Source organism: Platalea leucorodia (assembly GCF_965183815.1).
Source record: "Platalea leucorodia genome assembly, chromosome: Z".
Taxonomy (NCBI): domain Eukaryota; kingdom Metazoa; phylum Chordata; class Aves; order Pelecaniformes; family Threskiornithidae; genus Platalea; species Platalea leucorodia.
In genome coordinates, this window is record NC_138858.1 from 20,901,167 (window position 1) to 20,918,250 (window position 17,084).

Consider the following 17,084-nt stretch of genomic DNA (forward strand, 5'->3'; position numbering starts at 1 on the left):
AAAGATTGCCCTTTGGGGTCATAGCAGAAATACAGCAAAGACAATGCAAGAGAGCATACCCAGCTTAACTTATCATAATGTAACATCACTTAGCTTAATATATCTCCACGTTGGTTTATGCCAGTTAACAGTGATGGCAGCTAGTAGACTAAGGAATACCCGTATGTATGGCATAAGAGCTTTTCTTATGGCCTCCTCAGCAGGTGGTCACTGCAGAATCTTGCTGTAGGAAGAAAATTTAGAGAAAAGTGCAAGGAGAGAGGCTGGCTGTGAAAGGCAATAGGCATAAGGGCAACTTAAGAGCCATTTTATGAAATGGTAGCAGTAATGTAGTCTTCAAACTGCAGTAGGAAATATGCTAGGTGGAGAAAAGCTCATAAATACAACTCATCAGATGAAAATGATCAGCTTGTGGAAGGCTTTTAGGGTACGAGAGGGGGCTTAAGAATCACTGACTTCTAAAAAGGTATTTTCCCTTTGTTCAGATTGCTAGTGCAACTACAGCTCCATCAATCCCTACACATCTGTCTCCTGGCTTGAAAGATGTGACTCTTCGGTGTTTAGAACTTCAACCTCAGGACAGACCCCCATCAAGGGAGCTGCTGAAACACCCAGTCTTCCGTACTACATGGTAGCTACTTATGTATAAGGCTGATATACTGAAGAAGATGCTACTGAATATACAATAACTGTCCTGCAGTGCAGTTAAGCACAGCAAATTGTATTATTCTGCTGGCCTTAATGATAGATAGATCAAGGACTTAAGGCCAGTGGAGGACCCTACCTAAGTATGTGATTGACAAATCGAGATCTTTACCTAAGCTCAGTATGCAACATTTCACAACTTGTGCAGAGATTTGTAAACTGTGCCTTTTGAAACATCTGGCTCTATGTGAATACAAATTTTTTCCTTAAATCTGCATGATTATTTAGCAGATAAGCGATTTTTATTTTATTTGGAGCACTTTTTCAGCAATATTAGCAGCTGAGGGGCTCAGGATCTATTTTAATATAGCAATCACTGTTCCATTTCGCATCATGTAGATGTAAGCAGAGGGTTCTGCAATTAGTTGGTTTTCAGCACTGGTTAAAAGGAAGTTCTATATCTGTCCCTTTTAATTACATAAAGTTCTCTGAGTAACAAATCCCAACATTGATGAATACTTTAAAAAAAAAAACAAAAAACAAAAAACAAAAAAACAAAAAAACAAAAAACAAACGTTTTGCCTTCCTTAAAGTAAGAGCAGGCAGTTGTAGTTCACTGTGCATTTACTGACTATGTAATTTATTTTGAAATTAAAGTTTGTTTTCATTGTATTTTTAACTTTGAGGGAAAGGGGATCTTCTAAAAGTGTCTTTAGAAAAAGATGCAAGCTGTGTCATGGAACATCTTGCTGACGTGAGTTTTAAAAGCAGATTTGCTGGAAATCTGCAATAAGATAAAATGCCACCTTCAACAAGGCAGTGTTGAAGGCTCTCATAGTATAGGTCATTTAAAAAATAAAACAGAAGAAACAAGGTTGTTCTGCATAAAACAATCATGCTAAAAGTTGTTGAGCCTTCTTTTCATATAGCAGTTTCTTCTGGCAAATCATGTAGAGAAGTTTCATGTCAAAGGCCCGAAACCATTGGAGCTTATGGGAGACTTTGTCTCGTGCTTCAGTGGGAGCAGGTGCCAACTACAAGCAAACCTTATTCTTTGTGTAACAAAACTGAGGTCACATTCTCTACTGATAACAAGTTTTACCTGCTGTTTTCCTTCTGCCATACATCATCTATTTACTGTAGCCATTAGTGATAATTTAATTTGAAAATGTTAAAAATATTACCATAAGAAAGGTATTTATTTTAACAAGAAACAAACTTGGACTTGAAAAGCAAGGTAAAGTAAAATGTGAAGTAAAGCTTCACCTGTAGTGCAAAACTTGTGGTTTTTAGCAGGTGTGTTTTTTTTAAAACAGGTTTTTAAAATAATTTTAAAGGCAGGTTTTTAGATTCTGATGCATGTAATTCTGAAGGAAAATGGCAGCTTTTCTTTTGCTTTTTTAAGATGGGGATCTTTTTTAAATCAAATACTGATTGTGTTTAATCCATTTGGAAAAAAAATACTGTTTGTGTTTTAACTCTTCAGAAGCCAGCTGGATTGTTGGACTGAAACAGAATTGGTTATTTTCAAAGACTCAGGACAAACTAAATAAGCTATAGTACATTAAAAATGTACAATACAAATTGGAAGTAAAACATCTTAAAGATAAGTTTACAGGAATGATAGTGCTCATACTAATAAAAAAAGCAGTGTCATTAGTTGTGAATGTGTTTCTTTTGGAAATTTTACATTCCTTTGTTTTGGAAGATTGGCAGACTTTGAAGAGTTAAAAAGATAATACCGAAATGTGAAGTTTGGTAGCTCTAACTGTTTTGTACTTGACTTTTTTTGACCACTTTAGAATTTCTCATTCTAATAAGATTGTTTCCAAGTCTTTCTTATGTGCAAGCTTTAAAGGATGCACTCTTGCCAATTCATGTACTGGAAGATCAGTTGTCAGATTAATACTGTTTCTGGCAGAAATGTAAACTGTATAAACTGATGAACCTCAGCTAATCAGTATTACTTTGTAGATCACCATGCCTACCACATTTCAAACTCAAACTGCCTCTAGGTGTCCAAATGCATTTGTTTGAGTTTGTTTGCGCTTCCCTCAGCTTGCTGGTAATTGTGGTGTTTTTAAAATGCAGATGTGATGTAATATTCTTATTTTCTTTGGATCAAAGCTGGACTGAAAATTGTATTGTGTAATTATTTTTTTGTGTTCTTAATGTTATTTGGTACTTAAGTTGTAAATAACGTCTACTGCTGTTTATTCCAGTTTCTACTACCTCAGGTGTCCTATAGAGTTTCTTCTACCAAAGTTCACTTTCACAATGAAATTATATTTGCTATGTGACTGATTCCTAAGACTTCCAGGGCTTAAGGGCTAACTTCTATTAGCACCTTACTGTGCAAGCAAATTTTACAGAAATCTCTGGGTTAAGAAATTTGGCTTCATTGTATCCTTTGTTATTTTAAATATATCAAGATATTTTAATTAAAAGTTTTTACCCCATTGAACCAATTTTATATAGTATAATTTGTACCTATTTTGGTGGTTTTTGTCTTTATAGTAAATAAAAGTTTTTGAACAAATTTTGTCCTTTGCCTATTGTATGTAAATATGTTCAGTTTACTGATGTGAATAAAATATTTCTGGTACACTTCACTGGTTATATACAATTTCATATGCAACACTTCATATATCAAGACTTAGTTTCCAATATTAAATGACACATGAATGAGTATTAGCTGATACACATATATCTTAGGTGTATCAATGAAGAATGCTTAGATAAAAGGCAGCAACAAACACTATTTTTTTTTAATTGGTAATAAAGGTAGAAAATTCTCTTACAACACCACTGTATCTATGAACCTCACTTGCTTATGCCCTTAGATCAAACATTAAATGTCTAAATTTTGCATTACTGCAAATAGAACTATTAATTACCAAGTCAGGTGAGCTGATTTGGTTAGATCAATTCTGGAGTTGTTGAGGTGTATCTTGGAAGTTAATCTGCTATATTTTATGTTTTCAGTGAAATTATTCTGTTGCTTGTGATTTAAGTAGCAAACATAAGCCTTTCCTTATTCAGGCAATCTGAATATGTATTGCAAAGCTAGGGCTTCTTTCAGTTGCTTGTCTTTCTCCTGATTTTGTTTTTAAAATTAATCAGTCTTTTGATAGTTGAAAATAAGGTTCATGTGTTCCGTAGCCTTTTTTGTGACTACTAAATTCTATATTTTGAAGGATCACTCTCTTTATAGTCTCCATTACTTCTGGGACTTTCTGCAAATAGAGATGAACTTACCAATTCACCAGCAAAAATTGGCAGCAGAAATCTTTGGATAAATTCTAATATCTGATTTTTAAAATCAGAAAAATGTACTAACTGAAATGTCAAGAAGGAAGATATAGGACAAGGGTTAAATAAAAGATAAATTGATTTAGTATAGAACTTCTGAATCTTAGAGTACTGTGTGGTGACTATAGTGTTGCAGTCTCCTTTTTAGGAACAGGGGATGGTGGAGATCACCTGTCCCCAGCAGCTGGCAGTAAATGTCAAAGACACCTACTTATAGAATCAAATGTCTTCATTTGCAAAGTGCACGTTCAGTTCTTCTGCAGGCAAAGAGTAAGCTATGCCCATGTTTGATTTCTCTGATGGGAACAACATTACATTCAGTGTTCTACGTGATGGTCATATGTTGAAGTCTGGCAGCATTTTGTCTTTGCAAGTTTGCATTGACAGGCAACGATTGCTTCCAGAACACGTTGGTGTGTTACGAGGATCATCTTCATCACCTGAGTGGGCAACTTGTGTGTGTGGCTGTTCTGACCTGATCCTGCCCACCTCCTGAGACACTATTTCCCTTACTAACTTTTCTCTCATTGCTTAGTCTTCCTTGCTGAGCTGAACCACGAATGTGACAGTCTTGCTTTTTAAGGGCCACAATATGCATATATTGTGGCAAACGTGCATGTTGTTTTCTCGTTATGGTATACAGCTGCTGAAATCCAGAATTTGACTTGTGAATTGAGACCTTTCTTCCCTGTCATTACCAAGAAAGTCCAGAAGATGGCAGAAAAGCATTTTGAGGCAGCCACTGTGCTGTTGTTTCCTTTTATTTTCCTCAGTTATTTCAGTTTGCAATATATCATCGCTCGGTTCCTGTTCTCAGAAAAGATGTGCAAAGTCAACAATAGAATTAAAGTGAATACGGAGGAAATCAAGAGGCAATTTATAAACATTTGCTAGGATCTAAGATGGGAAGTTAATTCTGTTTGTTTCATTGCTGCCTCACAAAATCCCGAATTCTTGGCCTGACCGAGTTCTGGTCCTGACATAGCAGTGTCAGCCTTGACAGCAGTTTGAGGTTTGATTTCTCTCTTCACCCCGAAACCAGTTCTCGAACACTGGGTCTATATGGTTATCTTTTAAATAAGTTTCCTGAGAAAGTAAGATACATGCTGTCACATTCTGTCTCATTTTCCCAATAACTTTTGACCTGATTGGCAGATTTTAACTAAAACTGCAGGTAAGGAGCAGCATCCAAAGATACAAGTTTTATGAAAGTAGGTACCCAAGCACAGAAGGGAGAACAGTGGCCAAGGAGATAACGTTACCTTTAACTTGGTATCTCATAACAATGATTTGTAAAGAACGATTTGGGGGCCTTTCTTTGTTTTTGAAGACCAATTGCTGATTGTTTTCTTCACTGTTTCTTTTGTTTGTTTGTTTGTTTATTTTACAGACAATTGATGGTAGAATGTAGCACCAAAAGAGCTTATGCCCCTACCCCATGTGCATTGGAGTTGTAAATGCTCATGATTTGTGATACATCCCTTCGGTCTGGCTTGTAAGGTTTGCAGTTAAGGCTGCAAGTATGCACCCGTGGGACCTGAGTTTTCTTTTCCAGTTCCTGCAGCTCTCCCTTTTTCGGTGCCGACACACCACGCCTGTTGATCTCAGGGCTGGGCTATTGCTTGGTTTTACACGCTGCGGGCGACCGAGCGCCGGCCCCGCCGGGAGTTACGGCCGCAACGCGCGGCCTCCTCGAGCCCCCACCAGCCAATGGCAGCTCCGCACGGCGGCGCGTCCGGAGCGGGGATTGGCTGGGCTGGGCTGCGCGGGCGCGGCTCGAGAGAGGGCGGTGGCCGGGCGGTCGTGAGGGGAGAGGGCGCAGGTCGCCCGCCGCCATGTTGCGAGCCCTGCGGCGGCGGTGGGACGCTTACAAGTACCGCTTCGTGCCCTGGCTGGCCCTCAACCTCCGCCGCAAGCGCAGGTGAGGCGGAGGGACGGGTCCTGGGCGCCGCCGGGCAGCGGTGAGGCCGCTTCTGCCCTCCGGCGGGGTGAGGTGGCGGCAGCCGGTGCCGCCTCATGGTTTTCCCGCAGGGTTTTTCGGCTTCGAGTAGCTGCTGGAGCTGGGTGAGAGCTCCCCTCGGGGGGCGAGGAGCTGCCGTGGCCGAAACCCCGCTCCCCGCTCTCGGGAGCGGCCGGGGGCGCCGCAGGAGCTAACTCGTGTTTTTCACTGGGAGGTGGCTGCTTTGCCAAAGTGGTTCAGCCTTGTGGGTCACTTCGCTGGCCTAAAACTTGGATACTTTAAAATGGTGTTTAATGTTAAAAGTAGATGGATAGGTTTTTCTTTTTTTTTTTCGGTAAGATGTGTTTGCCCTTTTTTGAAAGGTAAAAGTAGTGCTTGAATTTAAATGCGACATTGTTATAAGTAGCATAAATTAAAATTTCTCTAGTCAACATATTTGTCGTTGTCTCATTTAAAGTGTAATGAACTATATATGTATTTTTATAAACTTTTATAATCGCATATATTTGATTTTTGGTATATTTGTCACTGAGAGCTCAGTGGGGTTTAACCTACTTGCCTTGTAAATACACAGATGATGGTTTTCTAGTAGGACAGGTATGAAAGAATATTCTTTAGAGTTTGGGTTTGTTTGAAACAACAGTGCGTATAAGTTGCTGCTGTAAAATGGCTCTTCAGTATTTTCTTTAGGAAAAAAGTACTCTTAAAATATTTTCTTTTCTTTACAGGACCCTCCGATATGTTCCCAAAAGCTCCCAAGACAAAATTATCTCCGACGAAGATGTCTTTGAAACACTACTGAAAATATTTAAAGCTCTGTTCATAAATGATTTCAGTAGACAAACGCATATTTTGGCCTTACTTCCAGAAATCAGATGTAAATATCTGGAATTACTGACTGTCGAGCAGAAGCGATCAGAAGTAAATTCATGTAACCATCACAGTGAACATGTGTTCAGTCCAGAGGAAGTTCTGTTTAATACACTGGGGTTCAGTATTACTCGCGACCGAAGTTCCCTGGTGTCTGCTGGAACTGGGGTATTTGTTACCAAAGGTTTTGTACCAAAAGGGACAGTTGTATCTATGTACCCTGGTAATGGAATGTTCTTTTTTCTGATTAAGTTAGGTGTAATTTCTAACCATCTAATTATAGAATGCCAAAGTTCTACACTAATTCTTATTTTACGCGTTTTATTTCGGTCATTCCTTAACAAAATTACAAGTTATGGTGAATGAGAATTTCTGTATAAACTGACTAGAGTTCTTTTGGAAATAAGCAAAGCAATATTGGGGGGGGTGGGGGTGGTGTGTGTAATTTTGTTTATAAAAAAAACTTCCGGTACTCAGAGTCTGATTTTTCAGCTGCTGGAAAAGTTGTTCCATATTCTTTAAACACAAATGCATGGGAGCATTTTCAAGCAGGTGAACAATACAGTTTAATTCTTTGGGGTTTCTGTTTTGGATAAGGATCTGAAAGATGAGGTTTTGAGATCTCCACACAGATTAGCAGACAAGACTGTGAGCTTTTTCAAAGCACAAAAGTATATATTGGAGAATGAAAATAAAACCTTTATTTAGTAGAACTCTCTTCCATAAAGCATGTTTGGAAAATCAGCACTTCTCTGTTCCTCCCCCTCATTTCTTGGAACTGTATTTGCTTACATTTCTTAAAAAGATTTGTAATTCTGTCAGTGTGGCCAAGCTAGGACAGTTCTGCTGAAACACTTTGGATTTGTTTCGGTTTCATCTGTCAACAGAACCGTCCCCTGCCTGCTGTCTCTAGCTTGTGCCAGCATTGCGGGACCGGGACCGGCCTAAGCATTGGGCAGGGGAGCATGTTTTGCCATGCCAAAGCAGGAGTGTCTGGCCATTACCATTGACTGGTAAACTGACCGCTTGTCAAATGGCAGTCACAGGGAATGAGCCTGTGGCCTTGCCACTCCCCTCAAATTTCAGGCACATACTAAATGTGAGTGTAGGCCCATTGAGAGTCTGCTCTAGCAGCTCATCTAGCAAAACAAGAGGAGAAGCTGTTGAAATGCCTGCCTTTTTCAGGGGTGTGAAGGAAACCGCAGGGCTGCTGGCTGAGGAAGGGACCCTGTGGAGAGAGCAGGCCAGTGCTCTCCTGCCCGTGTTTGAGCAGTGAGTGCTGCCTGCCGGCAGGGCCTTCGCCTGGCTCCTCCAGAGACTGCAATGAGGGATTTCTGCAGAGGGTCACTGGAGATGTAGTAGTGGGTGTGAGGGGTGTAGGACTGCAATGTCGTGAAGAGTTGCAAGCCAGTCTGCTGTGACTTTTCTGTGCTTGGAACCTGGGGCAGGTTAAATCCTGTCCACAGATTTGGGAAACGGTCTGCTGAAATGATTTGTCTGTTCTTGGTTTGGCATTTTGCCTCTCCTGTACCAAACAAAATGTCTGATCAGGGTGGCAGAGGGGGGTGTTTCAGCTTCTTTGCTGTCTGTGTGTGTGCTTTTCAGAGTCCTGACACAGCAGTAACAAAACAGCCTAATATCTTCAGCTGCGCTTTCCTGAACAAATGTCACTTTACGTTTTCCTCTCTGAAGCAGGCCAGTTGGCTGCAATGCTTTATCTACCTCTCACGTGGATACTGGACAGAGGCCTTCTCTTTAACCATTTCCTTCAGTGGCATCTCTTTGGAATATCTCGGCTCATATAGATTTTTTTTTACATCCCACAGAGATGTGTCTAAAAGCCTCTAAGTTTACAAGTGTCAATGTCATTAACTGAGAGAGAAGTTCTCTCCTGCCCCTTCTGTCTCCTTTGAGTTTCTGTGTGGAGGGGACTCAATGATACTGTAAGCGCATTCTGACAGTTAACTGGTTTTCTTCTGAAATAATCATATCTGTCTTGCAACAGGTACAGTGTACAGAAAGCATGAGCCCATCTTTTTCCAGTCCCTTGGCAATCCCTTTATTTTTAGGTGCATAGATGGCGTCCTTATTGATGGGAACGATAAAGGACTATCAAGATCAGTGTACAGGTAAGCAGTCAAAAGAAATAGGGGATTGTCACTCAACTGATTTAAAACAGTGGTACCAATAGTCTCAGTTCCCTATTATCTTACCCTAAACTGATTTATATTTTAATATCATCCACCTATGTGTACCTCATAATGCAAACAACACAAGAGCTGTTATGTACTTGTGTCTTCGTCTGTAATGCCAATGAGATGCCTTTTGATGTACAGAGACTGCTTCGTGTAAAGAAAATAGTTTTAATTGGAGCAGGATGTAGCATAATTTTTTTCTAAATGCTTCTGAGCTGTTACTCAAATCTGCGTAGTGGATTAAAAAAAAAAAAAGCCAGTATATGGACTTGCTAATACCAAAAGGATGAATCCAGTAACTCAGCTCTGGTCTACAGATGAGCAGCACGTAAGAAGGGAGCAGTAACCCTTATTATTTAATTTATTAGTAATTAGTATTATTATTGTTGTTGTTATTATTATCATCTCACATTGGAAGGGACCCATAACGATCATCGAGTCCAACTCCCTGCTCCTCGCAGGACTACCTAAAACTAAACTATATGACTAAGAGCATTGTCCAGGTGTTCCTTGAACTCTGGCAGGCTTGGTGCCGTGACCACTTCCCTGGGGAGCCTGTTCCAGGGACCAACCACCCTCTCTGTGAAGAACCTTTTCTTAATGTCCAACCTGACCTTCCCCTGACACAGCTAACCTGGACTGTTTTAGCTTACCTTCAAATATAATTTGTAGCAATTTGTGTTTAAATATGACATGAAAAGAAAATAAAATTAATAACAAGCAAAATGATCTAAAATAATACCTAATTTGAACACTAATACCTACTAATACCAGATTTTAATTCCGGGAATGAGTTTGAAGTTGATACTGAAATGAGCCTTCACATCTTTAGAGGTGAACGAGATGTGTTGACACTGCCATAATGGTAACATTTGATGTGGATTTGTGGAATTGTATGGGGTGGTTTTGTGCAGGTTCTTCCACCACCCGCTAGTGGGAGGTTTAACTGTACTTCTTAAAGTATCATCGAGGTGTTGGTCCGTGCACACACACCCCCACCCCAGTGTTGTCCTGTCTCCCAGGTGGGTTGGACAGCTGTAACTTCACCCAGCAACTGTGGCCGTTTCTACAGGAGGAAGTACAGGTAACCTGTTAAGTGAAGGAGCAGTGATTCACATTAACGCTGTTGGTCGTTTCAGGTCTTGCAGCAGGAGAGATCAACTTGGCCCATTTCAAATGAGCGACGAGAGCTGGCTCACAGCTGCCCCGCAAAACCCACTAGCGGTGGGACAGTATGTCAACAACTGCTCGCATGGTAAGTTGCCAGGTAAATTTTCCAGGCTTGAGTTTGTCTTTAGGGACATAAATTATTTTGGAGGTGACACAGAGAATCAGCTACTGATGTTGGGGGAAATACTGCTGTTTAAAACAAAATAAGCACCGAGAGGATGAAGAGTTTCTGAGGCCTTTTCTGACAGCTGGGTGTTAGAACCCTTCAGCACAGCAATGCTTCAGATATCCTTGTGCTTTACTCAATGACTCTTCTAGATCCCCCAGTCGTTGTCTTGGTGTGTCGAATGAAAGGCACACATCCCAAAATGTGAGGTGGTGGGAAAGGGTATCTGGCAAAGGACCGCTGGGCTGAGGCAGTACACAGAGTTGCAGATCAAGTTCCCCAGTACGGTTCCAGCAGGCTTCATGAGAAAGCACAGTGACATGTACAGTAAGATTCTATCACTGCTCAGTTCGAACTATAATACTTTTTTTAGACTTCCTTAAGCTTATGCACAAAATGTAGGAGACTGTTGGTATGATCTAGCTGTTGGATAGAGGGGAACTATTTATTCTGTTTCACACAGTATGTGTTGGTCTTAAGGTTTGGGGGAATAACTAACTCATGGGAATGGTTGTGAAAGGCAGAAAGGTGAATTGCTACCATACCTAGCTTCTAAGTGGCTTTCAGAGCCTGCATTACAGTAAAGATGCCCTGCCTCCAGGTAGCATCCAGAAAGGTTGCTGGAGTAGCAAAGCAGGTATTAACTGACATGGAGAAAAAGGGCTGTCCCATGAAACTATTTCTTCCACATCCAACGTCCACATAAGGAAAATTTCCTTCTTCTTGCTGGACAGATGGTGATTTTCTCCCTGGCTGTATTTATGACATATTTTGCCACCAGGAAAATTATTTTCAAGATTTTTTAAACTGAAAAGCAAATGTTGTATATTAACAACATTTAGCAATGCTGTAAGTTACCCCTGGTGCTATGCAAGTTGTGCCCCTTCATATACATGTTGATAATCATAGAATCATAGAATGGTTTGGGTTGGAGGGGACCTTTAGAGGCCATCTAGTCCAATCCACCTACAATAAGCACCTTCAACTAGATCAGGTTGCTCAGAGCCCCATCCAGCCTGACCGTGAATGTTTCCAGGGATGGGGCATCTACCACCTCTCTGGGCAACCCATTCCAGTGTTTCACCACCCTCATCGTAAAAAATGTCTTCCTTAGATGTAGTCTGAATCTACCCTCTTTTAGTTTAAAACCATTACCCCTTGTCCTGTCGCAGCAGGCCTTGCTAAAAGTCTGTCCCCATCTTTCTTATAAACCCCCTTTAAGTACTGAAAGGCTGCAATAAGGTCTCCCTGGAGCCTTCTCTTCTCTGGGCTGTCCAACCCCAACTCTCTCAGCCTGTCCTCACAGGAGAGGTTCTCCATCCCTCTGATCATTTTTGTGGCCTCCTCTGGACCCGCTCCAACAGGTCCATGTCCTTCCTGTGCAGAGGACCCCAGAGCAGGACGCAGCACTCCAGGTGGGGTCTCACCGGAGCAGAGCAGAGGGGCAGAATCCCCTCCCTCGACCTGCTGGCCACGCTGCTTTTGATGCAGCCCAGGAGGCGGTTGGCTTTCTGGGCTGTGAGCGCACGTTGCTGGCTCATGTCCAGCCTTTCATCAGGTCTTCCTGTTTAATGCAATAAGGATGAATTAAAGCTCCTATAGTTGGTTGTGTATCTCCTGTGTAAATTCAAAATAGGACTTCAGAGGAGTGTAGCAGCTCCCAACAGGGGCATGGTTTTCAGGCTTGATGAAGCATCTGGTACTTTTGCAGAAGCACATTTGATATTTTTACACATCTCTAAACCCTATGTAAGATTTTCTGAGTATCATAGAGACTTTTTTTTTTCTTCTTCTTTCTAGAAAAAGCAGCCAACGTGTGTTATCAGGAGTTTGATGTGCCGGGATATTTTCCAGTAGAACTGAAACAGTATCTTCCAAACATCGTCTACAGCCATGACATAGAGAGGTTAGCAGTGAATCAAAGAGCTCATAGATTTGTATGCTACAAAGCATACTGTATGTGTAAAAAAGACAAACATAGTTGAAGAATGAAGAAGCTCTTTGAATAGACTAATCTTATGTGATTTACAAGACTATTTATTTTTGTTCCTTTTTCCACATCTCTGCAAGTGAGATCAGGATAGCTCTGATGACAGTTCTACAAGCAGCGGTTACACTAGAGTGATTCTTCTGAATCCCATCGAGCACTAGTTATATTTTGCTTGTATTACAGTACTGAGGTTTTTCAGTATGTATTTCAAATGTCGTTAGCAACCTTTAACCAATCAAAGTTCTTCTAAGGTAGCTGAGATTTAGGCTTCTTGCTCTCTTGTTCTCCCTATCTTCTGCTTATGTGAGGAATAGGCAGATTAATTTGTAAGAAGAAACCTAAAATTAATGTGTGTTGAGACAAGTGAAATACTATGCAGTATAAAGGCATGTGACTTCATTACGCTACACTATTAGAACATCCTCATTATGACCTTAAAATCCACCTCTTTTAGAAATTAAAACACTTAGGAACCTTTCTCAGGTTTTTGTTTGGAAATGTGGGAGAAGTGACAGTTAGATGGATATGTACAAGCAGCAATATGGACAACAAGGACAGACAGTATGTCTGGAAGTGAGTCACCTGTACTGGAATGTAGTCAAGAATAACTTTGAAGCTGTGAGAAAGTAAGTTGTGATGTCGGTCCTGAATTTAACACACTAAAGAAATTGTGCTTCTGGTTCAGTTGCTGCCTTCAGGAACCAAATAATCCTCTTCATCTGGAGGATGTATAAGGATTTTAGAGCAGATCATCTAGACTTTTAATGTCATTCTGGAGTTATTTTAAAACTCTGAAATGTGTTTGGAGAAAGTCACGGTGCCTATTGGAAAAATGGCTTTTCTGATTAAACTTAGACTTTGTTGAGGCAAAGTTAAAGATGCACGTGTAATCTGCAGATAAATAAATAAATGCTAATAAAAGAAACGGTAAGACCAAACTCTCAGGAAGCCTGGATGCTGTACTTGAAGTGTGAAAGTGCAGTGAGCAGAGCTGAGCTATGGGACAGTTTCAGGAAGGGGGAGTTTCGCTCTCTTCCTTGGAATCTGTCCAAGAAAATACAGTCTTTCAGTTCTCCCGGTGTACAGCCACTAGACAAAAGATCCCATCTGCTTCTAGCTCCTTGTTTTGATATTAATATTTACAGTGCGGGCAACATAGGTAAATCTCGTTTCTGAATCTTTCGAGCTTGTAAAAGAATTCTTGGTACTTGTTTACCTTTTTGTTGTAGTCGTTTGATTTGTTTCAAAATGGCCTCACACTAAGTTTCTTAGTAGTGGGGACTGTTTGGGTTGATGCTGTCCTTCACTTTTACTGTCATCAGCATCAGAAGAATGTGCTCTCCTTCCTAGAACAGATACTTCAGCTTTAGGGCGTGGCCATTTACTTAAAGGAAGTGTAGGGGGCTGGGTTCCTCAGTCTCTCTGTAAGAAAACTGTTTGCCAGCCCCTGATTTCAGCTTGGGGTTTATGGAGAATTCACCCATCATCGTAGATTGCAGCAGGTCTCTGATGCGGCTCTGAGCTCTCTTCCTGGATGTTGTTTGGCTGAGAGTGGGTTTAGTCAAGGAGCGCCTTTGGGGAGGCATGTCTAGAGGAATGATTTCTGCTCCATGAACTTTGCTGTAGCTTCTCCTCCTGTCTGTGTAAGTGTCTTTTTCTCTGTCTTGACTAATGCTTTACATTTCTCAATGATTGTGTGAGTGGAAACGTTATTTGCATACCCACATAGGCTGTGCTTTTTTTGGTAGTTATATTGGTTTTGCTTACATTTGTTATCTGTATTTCAGTGTTGTTTTTCCAGGCTCCGTGGCCTGCATTATGCATATTATTCCCAAAAGTAATCTAGACAGCGCCATTGTTTTAGCTCCTTGCTGTGAAGAATTAAAAAAATTCAAAGGGAGCTAGAATTGTTCACTTCCACATGTTTTGCTTTTCCTTTTTTTACAGCCACCCGAGGTGTGTAGTGCTTGTCACTCTCAGAGACATCAAGCAAGGAGAAGAACTTTTTTCTAATTACTACACCGTTGTCAGCTGAATTAACAGATTCAAGACTGAAGAAATCTGTGTCATTAAAATACTTACTCTGTGTGTACTTCAAGCTTCATGGGCATTTTTACATAACATAGCTTTACCATTTAGAAAGCAAGCTGCAGGCTTGTATTTCCCTGAAAATACTCCACATTTGATGCAGAGATGAAGGTTTAACCATTTACATCATTAGGTTCTCAGCTGTCTACTGTTGTTGATACTGCTTTTTGGTGTTCAGCTGTCCATACAGAAGCTTATAAAATAAAGACCTAAGTTCTGGACATGTCATTTAATCTTCTAGTTTGCACAGTTGTCTCTAACTGTGGCCCAGTTTTGATATTTTGCCATTTCATGTCTCGTGCTTACAGTGGACACAGTTTGTAAAAATGACTTCCCTCTCGTGAACTATTCCTCAGATAATCCTCATAGTTCACGGTAATTACTAATTCTTGCTCTGATTTTCTTGGAGTTGGTCCCGTTGGTATCTCCTTCCTTTTAGAAAATATTTCAGTGTAGCCAGTTGCCCAAATGTTTTATGCAGCCAGTTTTGGAACAGTGCTAATAGGCCCTTCAGATGTGCCTGCATGGTGCGCTGTCATCAAGAGGCCAGCTTGAGCCGCTGGCGTTAGCTGTGCCTGTGTTGGGGCAGGAGGAAAGGCGGCTTGTATCTTGAAGCCCTGTCCAGTCCTAGTTTCAGTGGTTCAGTGAAAGTTTCCTGGCATGTGGCAACTTTCATAGCTTTTATTCTCAAAGAGAGAGAACTTCATGTTGCAGCATAGCTGGAAGAAATAACGCCAATGAAGCGTGCTGTGTATTTTTTTTTAATGAGTTACTGGCATAAACAGAGCCAGCCACTCCCACATTAATTCTTGCTGCTGCCTGCAAACTGCCTTCAGAAAATAAACAAGAGACAGCTTGTCAGTCTTTTGGTCTGGCTAAACAGCTTGGGAAAGAAAAATCATCCCAGTATGTACTGCAGAAGTCCCAGCAAGCCTCCCAGTGAATTTGTGGTTGGCATAAGCTCATGAGAAGGGAGGAGCCAGGAAACTGCTCTCATGAACCTGGTAGTGGTTGGGGCAGCCGGGGTGCCCTGCTTAGCTGCAGAAGCACCAAGTCTCCTTTTCCAAATGCGGAGCTTTTCGGTGTCTGTGCTACTTGGTCTCCTTCCAAGCCCAAACCTTGTCTTTCATATTCACCTGGAACTCCTCAGCCAGAGAAGGCTGGCTTATTCAGGAAGATTTAAATAGCGGAGCTCTGAGACAGTGGCATGTGGCTCAGCATGGGTTGTACAAGTTTTATGAAGATGCTGGGGACAACCTCTAGTGACAGTCCTTGTGTCTTCACGGCATGGTAACGGATCAGAGCAGGCAGTGATCTCCAGTCTACCGAAGAGGACACTCATCCTCCACCACCCAGAGGACCCCTTCTCTCCCCCGCTGGCTCCGGAGGAGGCTATTGCGCATCTCTTGATCTCGGAGGCGGCGGCTGGTCGTCAGGGCGCCTGCAGTGCTGCTGAGCTCGGCGGGTCAGGGTTTATGGGCAGGTGGGGAATACCAGTCTTGGCATGCCAGGAGAGGCCGGTGCTGGTCGTGTTCTCCAGGCTGAGATGCTGTCATGCGAGGGCGTAGGGGACTTCAGCTATCTCATCGTATACTTGTTAATACTTCTTAAATGACCGGATTTGAAAGTACGCTCCTGTCCGACGACGGTGGAACCCAGGTTTACAACTCATTCATTGAGAAAGGTTTGCTTTACTGCACTTGCCGCCTCCTGGATGCGAACATTGCACAGCAGCGGGGGATTGCAGTGCTGAAGTGCAGGCTGCCTGTCACTGACAGGGTACCTGGGACTGCCTTCTCCTTGCTGAAATACTGAAGGCTGACAGCCTGCTTCAGGGATGGCTTGTACGTGGGGGAGAGCAAGGCCTGGCCTGGAACTGGCAGCAGCAATTGATTTCTGTCGGCTGGTGACTATGGAAAGCCAAAAAGTGGCAGGAGCGGGAGGAGGTGCTGTCAGGTGGTACTTCTGAGCAGGAAGCCGCACAACACGGGGACTGAGCAGGAGAAAGGAAGATGGAAGAGTAGAAATAATGGTCCAGTAAAGTGCTGCAGCCTATGAAAGGGCTTCAGGTATGTCAGGCTTTTCCTTGTCTTTAGGCTCCCGTCCCTTCATTAAAGGTGAAAGTCATCCTGATTCCCTGTGCGCCCATTCGTTACCGCCAAACTGACACTGCCAGTGCCTGGCAGGAGGATGCAGTCTGACGTTATTTCAGATGTAACGTGCCATCTGATAATAACCCACTAAAATTCTCTATGCAATCTATTTATGGTTTGTTAATAAAGAATTCATTACAGTAAGTACAATCTCTCTCTTGAAAGATGATTTGCCTGGGTGATTTTCATTGGAATTCCCTAAGAATAGGGGCTTACTTGGGTAACTCTGCCTCTGTATGCCTGTACACTTAGTGGTAGAAGAAGGAAAGGAAAATCGAACTAAAATGTAAGGCAGTTTCAGTTACTGACAGGCCAGATCCGCAAAGTCCTTCTCCCAGATGCGGACCCATAGTCTGCGCGTGTTAAAATGCTGCACTAATTGAGGGGAGAATTTGTACATTGAGACCTGTTGCCAGCTGTGGTGCGCCGGCTGGGGTCCTCGGCGGGGATCACCGGCTGTCTCGGGCCTGCCTGGGATGGAGCTGGTTTTCCCCACAGCAGCCCTCGCAGTGCTGTGCTTTGTATTGGTAGCTGG

The 17,084-nt window shown here is 42.0% G+C and overlaps 2 protein-coding genes across 4 annotated transcripts in view; both read left to right on the forward strand.

Annotated features, from left to right (window-relative positions):
- Window positions 1-3,004, forward strand: part of MAP3K1 (mitogen-activated protein kinase kinase kinase 1) — a 64,400-nt gene extending 61,396 nt beyond the window's left edge. For both annotated transcript variants that reach the window (XM_082335520.1, XM_082335521.1), the window contains exon 20: window positions 486-3,004. In XM_082335520.1, the coding sequence (XP_082191646.1) occupies window positions 486-635 (150 nt within the window). In that variant the 3' untranslated portion in view covers window positions 636-3,004. The remainder of the gene's footprint in view (window positions 1-485) is intronic.
- Window positions 3,005-5,765: 2,761 nt separating this feature from the next.
- On the forward strand, window positions 5,766-14,555 carry SETD9 (SET domain containing 9). 2 transcript variants are annotated; one of them, XM_082335651.1, is made up of 6 exons: window positions 5,766-5,878; window positions 6,646-7,010; window positions 8,793-8,916; window positions 10,122-10,237; window positions 12,119-12,298; window positions 14,224-14,555. In XM_082335651.1, exons 1-6 carry the CDS (start codon window positions 5,793-5,795, stop codon window positions 14,319-14,321), a joined length of 969 nt encoding a protein of 322 aa, XP_082191777.1. In that variant the 5' UTR covers window positions 5,766-5,792; the 3' UTR covers window positions 14,322-14,555. The 2 variants fall into 2 exon arrangements, with proteins under 2 accessions (XP_082191777.1, XP_082191776.1); XM_082335650.1 differs by having other exon boundaries at window positions 12,119-12,224; window positions 14,256-14,555.
- Window positions 14,556-17,084: the final 2,529 nt, after the last annotated feature.